Source organism: Phalaenopsis equestris, unplaced genomic scaffold (assembly GCF_001263595.1).
Source record: "Phalaenopsis equestris unplaced genomic scaffold, ASM126359v1 Scaffold233667, whole genome shotgun sequence".
NCBI lineage: Eukaryota > Viridiplantae > Streptophyta > Magnoliopsida > Asparagales > Orchidaceae > Phalaenopsis > Phalaenopsis equestris.
This window is the reverse complement of record NW_018251607.1, coordinates 21,178-29,210: the sequence shown is the minus strand read 5'-3', so window position 1 is coordinate 29,210 and position 8,033 is coordinate 21,178. Positions and strand designations below refer to the sequence as shown.

Genomic DNA, 8,033 nt, shown 5'->3' with positions numbered 1-8,033 from the left:
CACATGTATTAGTGTTATGTGCGTAAATCCCATCTAAATTGGGGCAATTGCACCACCTAAAACTTGCCATTCACAAATCAAACGACTCCCTTTCATCAGTTTTTCAAATTCTCACTCAAATATCAAAATTTATGATAAAACTCTCACCCATATTTTTAATCCTTATTAAATTCTTAATAGTTTATCGTGGCATGGGTAGTTAAAAAAAATCGTGTGGTTAGTTTATTACTAATAATATTTTGGCCCTAAATTAAATTGACACTAACCAACCGCCTCTCCTACCCGAAACCATCGTTTAGAGCAACCTGGAAGGCAACGCCGGGGTGGCGGCGTAAAACGTCCTCCGAAACTCCCATCTTTCTCCTCCTTTCGCTTTTGCTCCGGTAATAAGCCAAACCACTGAGGAAGGTAACCCTCTTCTTTCACTCCATTCCCCCCACCAGCTTTTGCGCGCTTCAGCTCCTCTAAATCCCGTGAATCCGTTTTCCGACGGGATTAACTAAACCCTGGATTTACGTCAGAAAAAGAGGAAAAACAGGATTGAAGAAACTGTAGGACTTAAGATGTCATTTTTGCTGTTTTGCAGGATTTAGGTTAAATCGTGCTTAAATCCTGCTACCTAAAAGCCCCAGAAAGATGGCTTCTAACAGTTTTGATCAGATTACCGATGATGAGTTTTTTACAAGAAGCAAAAATGCTTGAGCATTGTTTTGTTTTTGTTTTCCTGTGCTTATTTATGGTGTGCATGCTATACGGAATGCGATTAGTCAAACTCTATGGACTAGAACTCAAAATAAACATGTAGGTCTATAGTGATGTAGTATGCTTTATTTCTTATTTATTTATTTATTTATTTGTGAAATGCTCGCAATTCTTCCATGCATGGGTAATTAGGATCTATAGCTGGATGATATACTTGCATCATGCATGAGATTGATGATTTGAATATACACTTGAACAATTCCCATGGCTAGGAGAAACTGGGAAGTTAGAGTATGTGTCAGCCTATTTATGCTGAATGCAAGGAGGATTTACATTTTATTTTTTTTGATTTGGAAAAAGCTTACAATAAGGTCCCAAGAGATATCCTTTGTAGAGTTCTTGAGAAGAAAGGTGTTGATATGACTTATATTCAAGTCATTAAAGATATATATACTAGAGCTGTTACTTGTGTTCGAACTGAAGGAGGATTGACCAAATATTTTCCTATTTCTATTGGATTACATCAGGGATCCGTATTAAGACCATATCTTTTTGCTTTTGTTATGGATGGTTTTACTGGACATTTATAGGAGGATAGAAATTTACAGGAGGATGTACCTTGGTGTATTCTTCTTGCTGATGATATCCTTCTCGTAGATAAGACGAGAGAAAAAACCCAGGAAATACTTGAATTATGGAGGTCTGCCTTCGAGTCTAAAGGCCTTCATTTGAGTAGAACTAAAACTGAATACATGGAATGTAATTTTAGTATTAGTAGCTCTAGTGACAGAAGTGTAACTTTGGGTGATCAAATTATTAAAAGATGTGAATGATTTAGATATCTCTAGTCTGTTGTTCAAAGCGATGATGATATAGATGAGGATGTTAATAGTAGAATTCAAGTTGGTTGGTTAAAGTTGAGGAATGCTTCGGGCCTTTTGTGTGACAAAAAGTACCGCTTAGACTGAAAGGAAATTCTTATAAGATGGTGGTGAGGCCTCCAATGTTCTATAGCGCTGAATCTTGGCCTTTAAAAGAGAAGCATAATACTAAGTTAAGTGTTGCCGAGATGAGAATGATTAGGGATGAGTGTTGCCGAGATGAGAATGATTAGGGGGATGAGTGGCTTTACACTTAGAGACAAAATGCGAAATGATTATATCCGTGATAGGGTTGGTAGCTATTGTGTGTACAAAAATAGAGAGAGTCGTCTTAGATGGTTTGTTCACATTAAACGTTGACCACCTGATTATCCAATTAGGAGAGTAGACATTTTAGATTCGACTTATGTTAAGAAAGGCAAATGTAGATCTGTGAAAACTTGGGCTTATTCTATAAAAAATGATCTTAATTTATTAGAACTAAATGGAATTGGACACTAAGTAGGACACAATGGAGACAAAGGATTAGGCTTTATTGTTGTTGTTGTTGTTGTTGTGTTTAATCTATTGCTTATGTTTAAACAATGCAGTAACACTTCAAATATCTTACTTCTAAAATTGTGAAATTTTTGGGGTTTTCAAATTCCTTTGACCTTATGTAAAATTTTTTAACTTTAATTGTTGCACCATGCTACTTGTTAGTTTGTTTGGTTTGTTTGGTTTGGAATTTTGCTTCTGACTCTCTCTCTCTCTCTCTCTCTATCTCTCTCTTTCTCTTTCTCTCTTTGTATGCGTGTGTGTATTAAGCCAATTATTGGAATACATATAACAGAAGCAATTAAAAAGAGGTTTGATTACAAATTCAAAATCAAAATGCAAAAATATAAAGATAGTATGATGTCAGGGAAAAAATATTCTTTTGATGGATGAAGAGAACCCCAAAAATACTCATTTATTGCATCTTTTCTGTAATGTGGTAAACCTAGTCATTGTCAATCTTTTTTTCTCATTCGCGCCACAATGAAAAGCTTTTGTATACCACAATGAATGTTATTTGAATGATAAAAAACGTGAGAAATATTGTAAGGGGTAGTTAAAAAATCTTCATTTGGGATGCATTTATTAAGAAGAAAATAAAAATATAAGAAATTGAAAGAAAAGGTGGTTATGAGATTCCACTTCATCAAGACATAAAACACAAGTAGAATTAACATTAATTCCCCTAAGAGAAAAAATGCCTAATAAACTTTTTAATCTAAAACTAAAAAAATTAAACTATGATTTCATTAACCGAACTAAATTAGTCAAATATGCTTTGTTCGGTTCGACTTTTTGATTTAAAGAACACATTTATATCATATAGTGAGGTTGTTATAAGGGAAAATTATAGTAATTTGTTTCTAGAGATAGCATGATAAGAATATCTTGCGGAGTAAGAAGATCAATAAAGAAGTTACAAACTAAAAGCAAGTTTATCATAAATTTACATATAATCTCAAGATTGGGACTACCATAAGAAACTTTCCTACAACAGAGAAATAGAATGAATCTAGTTAAAAAATCTCAACATTCGAGAAAACAAGGGCATATTTGTTTAGCTTTTGTTGAGGGTTGAGGGTTTGACCTGTGTTGAAAAGTAATGGGAAATTGTTGGACAATGGGTGAGAAGTCAACTGCCCCCTCCCTAAAAAAAAATCTATTAAGGACTGTGAAGCACTAGCAATAAGATTAATAACAACCAACAAAAATTTTAATGCACGAGGAACTGCAAGCGGAGTGCCTACACCGAACCATTAAGTCGGAGATGACAATAGTCAATAACAACAGTTGGTTGTGCTTCAAGCAATATTGTGGACCCTTGCGAGTGTTAACATAGATGTTGATTTCTTAAAGACTCAGAAGGAAATAGAGGTAGGGAATGTTGACGATGAAGCACCCCAGGCAAGAAAATGTCGAGTGATGAACAAGGAAGGGGAAGTTGGGGGAAGTTTGACGAGGAAGTTGAGGAAGTTTCATAATGGATTGGACACCTGAATTATAGGTAGTGACTAGCACTTGGCAATATTCAATGATGATAATGTCGTACATTATAGGAGGGTGCTATTGATGCAGGATAAAGGATAGGATGTTGATGCCTTTGCTTCGGCATCAAGGAGGAGGAGCTTGTGGAAGAGAATTGTAGACTGGATGTGGCGTCAGTGGAGAAATGGGCCCAAAATGGCGCGCCCTAGATGATGCTTGATTAGTTGAAAGTGCTAACATGATAAAATGAAACTTAAAAAATTCTGGTGGATTTGGCTATTATTTGTGGGTATGACAAATTTTACATTAGAATTTGTGGTGGATTTGGCTATTGTTTTATTAAACATCAATAACTTGTGATTATGAGACAATTCTTGTATTCATTGTTTCATAATCTAGCCAGATTTTTCCTTTCATATTCTCATGTCTTTCTTGTTAGATCAATGTACCATTAATCCTATAATGGGCTCATCTTAACCCCTCATAATAGGAAAATGTTGTTTGCAACTTTACCCACTATAGTTTCTTAGCAGTAGCAACCTTTGCTAACCCGCTTTCATTGAAACATTGAGCTTATATTTGTCTCTTTTCTATCTTTTGATTTTAAATTATGTAGGATTTGTTGTTTTATTGTGGACATGGCTCTTCGACAATGTCAAGTTTGCAAGGAAGCGCAATACAAATACAAGTGCCCATCTTGCCTTTTGCTATAGTAAGCATTCTCCCACCTTTGCCTAATCTCTTTATTCTAAATATGCTTCTAAAATAATGTTGGATGGTGTAAAAAATATTAAAATTAGTGTACTTCTGACTAAAGAAAATAAGTTTCCCTTTTTGTCATTTCTTTTGGTTAAATCTATAATTTGGGTTGATTTGCTAGCAAAATATAATGAGTAACATTGCATTCTTTTTTCATGTATTTAAGTGAGGTTATACTGCTTAATATTATGGCATTCTTTTATTTGTCTTCATATTCGCCATTGCTATCATTTGTCTTGCTTACTAATATGTTTATTTTCTTTTTCCTTGGGCAGTTGCTCATCGGCTTGCTTTAAAAGGCATAAAGGTATATTATTTTAATATTTTATTTTTTGATTTTGGTTCATTGCTTTAGTAAATTTTGTTAAATCACTCGGTCTTGTAACTTGTCAAACTAAAAATGTGAAAAATTGTTCTTGGAACAGAATCATTGGAGTATTTTGAATGTGGAGCTATTATTCACTGAGAACATATATTATGTCAAGAAATTTTTTGGATTTGGAAAATGGAGATGGGTGGTTTAGATATGCTAAGCACTAGTATAAATTTATTCTTCACTATTGTTGTGGACGATCTATGTTGAGTTCTGTATTCTTTCTTTTAAGAGGACCTTGTTACTTTTCAAATATAAATGAAATTTCCTTAAAGGTTCACTCAGTTTCTGATAAATATTATGCAGGATTTATCTGGTGCATTTTAGCTCTTTTTATGTTTATTTATTTATTTTATTTATTTTTTTTGGGAAGAGATATTTTTTGTGTAGGCTTCTGTTGATTACAGAAGATAGCCTAAAGAAATTATACATGTAGTTTTATCAGTACAGGGCCTCTAATATGTGCTTTCCCTGTGAATGCTTATTGATGCAAATTCTTGGACAGTTTTATTTATTTTATTCCTTTCAATGATGACGTTCTATTTATATGATTGATGCAGGGAATCCATGTCAGAAGTCGTTGACTCCACAGGAAGAGACAAGTGTGCTTTCTATACTTTTATTTGGGGCCAAATGTGCAGCTAACATAATTATGCTCATAGAATCTTGCATTTTGACTCGATATATTTTTTTTGAACCTTGTGAACGTATTCCAAACTTATTTTAGTTTTTATAAGATTATCCTGGTTACACGTAGTCAAGAGGCCCGTGTCTCCTGATTTGAGTTTCTGAAAAGGCAGTACTGTTCATATGTACATTATTTTGCATTTTTCGATTTGCCATTTGTTAATACTTAACCTTGTTCTTGATTTGTGAATATCAAGTGCTTGTGTTGGAAGATTGGAGCTAATTAAAATGTATAAAAATTGATGGTGTCTATCATATTCTTGTGATCTATACTTGGACCAGTTTCAGGCATTGTATGCTCCCTTTTATTGTAGAACTTTGCTCTTTAATTCTAGGTATAAAGATGTGTGTAAACTTGGTGATAATGAAGTTATACACATGATTTTATTTATAATGTTCCTAGACACATTATTCTCCGTTATCAGGACTTACGTTGAGGGACCCTTAATGAATCACATACCCATATTTAATTTTCAGTAACCTGATGGATGTGTAAGACTGTTAAGTGCTTGTACAATCTATGTTTTTGCAGTTTCTATGGTGCTTCCTGAAAGAACATTTGAAGTTGATGAAACTAACTGGATTCTTGGCAGTGATCAACTACAGTTGATAGGTATTTATAGTTGCTTTAAATTGCAACGATGGCTTTTTATATTTTTATTGTGCTCTAAGGTGGCTTCTCTATGCCCCTTTGTTTTAGGACCTGTTTTTTTTTTATATCTTGTCGTGTTCATTTAATCAACTACAAGTATTTAGTCGAGTTTTTCATCCACTTCAATTTTGAACATTTTCAAAGTTTATACCCAAGCAAGATGGGGGAAATGTGGAATTTTAGCTTTTGGGTATTGTATAATACTTTATTCTTTTAAGAATTTATCTTTCTGTATTTCAACGATTGTTGATTCCCAAATAAAATTAATCATCAACTATCATCTTTACCCGTGTCATATGAATAAAAGAATAAAGTGATTTGAAATTTATTAAATAAAGAGGGTATTCAAGTAAATTTGCCCTCCTAAGCCGTAACCCTGTGCTATACTAGATTACTATATGTGAATCACGTAGGTGTCACAACCTCTTTCTTGATGCTACCCTTGACAGACAACTAGCAGATGAAACCAAGAGAATCACTACTTGTGAGGGGGACGGGGATTGCTTATTATGAAGCACAAACACTACTATTTAACATCGGTGTAATATGACATGGGAATGACGACACAGCTAAGAAAATAAGTTGTGGCATGCTATAGCCATGACATGTTTTATCTTCGATATGCAAATACATAGGAATTAGGTGGTATGTATGTAAGTGCCCCTTTATTGTTATTATTTCAGGACTGAATTAGGTAGGAGCACCGTGTTTAAAAAAAAATTAGTCCTAAAATTTCATGTTTTTGTTTGGTCAGTGTTTTTATGGTTGCAATAACTGTATCTTCAGCCACTACTAATTTTAAACTTTCACATTTTGCAATAATTTCATATTCCTGCTAAACAGCACAATCGAAAGGCATAAGAGACGCACTGAATGACGTAGAGCTCCAAAAACTGGTATACAAGATTGACAGCTGCAGTAACCCGGAGGAGGTTTGGCAAACTGCTATCCAATACTTGCTCTATTAGCTTAAAATTTAAATTAAAAAAAAAAAAAGAAAAAAACAGATCACCTTCAGATTATGTCAGGTCTTTTTTCCTACCCTGCATTTTGTTTATTAAATTGTTGCTTTCATTATTGTAGGAATTGGATAAAGCCATGGAAAGAGAGGGCTTTCCGCAATTTACAGAAATGGTAAGACTTTACCAGCACAATTTATGACTATTAGCTATTCGTGTATTTTATGTAGTTTACATAACAATTTAACCTTTATTTTCCTTTGCACTATTATTCTATTGTGCAGATTTTATCGTCGGTTAGCCCAAAAATCAAACCCTCTAGGTAAACATGATTATCGTCTTAAATATTTGAGCCGTGCTCCTTGTAGCTGAAGTTGTGATCCAGAGCAGGCAAAGTTTCATTTTTGAGTCAATGCATTTAGTTTTTGCTCCAGTTTTTTTAAAATTGTTCATTTGTGTATATGAAAACTTGCTTTTTTTAAGTTGTAATCACACTGTTTCTCGGTGTTAATAGTTTGCAAGCTTCTGGCCCATTTCCTGTCTCAAGTAGATTCTTACATCTATATTGTGGTAATTGAGCTCTAATAATAAATAGAACATGTATAAATAATGCCAACGTGCCAATAAAAGGCTCAAAACAAATATTGGGTTACAAATAGTGATTGAATTTACCCTAATTAGTGATTGATTTATTTTGGCTTAATTTAACCTAATTTTGTCAAAGTTGTTCGAAGCTGCATCAAAAACTTAACTAATTGATAGACATTTGTGCAAGGTTCTAAAAATCGGATTGGATATTTAACTGGTAAAAGGAGGTTTAAGATTTAGAAGTTGATTTGGTGTTTCAAATTTATGATGTAAAAAATTATAAACTTATTTAAAAATGATATTAATGACATTAATAAAAATATAACACGTGTAATTAAAAGAAAAATTAGTTTGGCATATAATTAAACACCTCAATTTTTAAAATTTTTTTTTTTTTTGTGATATAATTG

General features: G+C 33.4%; 1 protein-coding gene across 2 annotated transcripts; it reads left to right on the top strand.

The window, feature by feature from the left end:
• Positions 1-255: 255 nt before the first annotated feature.
• On the top strand, positions 256-7,623 carry LOC110038737 (zinc finger HIT domain-containing protein 3). Of its 2 annotated transcripts, XM_020743629.1 has the most exons (9): positions 256-408; positions 587-801; positions 4,222-4,317; positions 4,640-4,671; positions 5,298-5,339; positions 5,957-6,037; positions 6,920-7,008; positions 7,160-7,210; positions 7,320-7,623. In XM_020743629.1, exons 2-9 carry the CDS (start codon positions 668-670, stop codon positions 7,359-7,361), a joined length of 567 nt encoding a protein of 188 aa, XP_020599288.1. In that variant the 5' UTR covers positions 256-408; positions 587-667; the 3' UTR covers positions 7,362-7,623. The 2 variants fall into 2 exon arrangements, with proteins under 2 accessions (XP_020599288.1, XP_020599289.1); XM_020743630.1 differs by lacking the exon at positions 587-801 and having other exon boundaries at positions 7,320-7,616.
• The last annotated feature ends 410 nt before the right edge of the window (positions 7,624-8,033 follow it).

Excerpts from the sequence above, each read along its gene's own strand:
- LOC110038737 (XM_020743629.1), top strand. The coding sequence starts at position 668 with ATGATGAGTTTTTTACAAGAAGCAAAAATGCTTGAGCATTGTTTTGTT. Across the intron at positions 802-4,221 it reads CTAGAACTCAAAATAAACAT|GATTTGTTGTTTTATTGTGG; the intron begins GTAGGTCTATAG and ends TAAATTATGTAG. Across the intron at positions 4,318-4,639 it reads CCATCTTGCCTTTTGCTATA|TTGCTCATCGGCTTGCTTTA; the intron begins GTAAGCATTCTC and ends TTCCTTGGGCAG.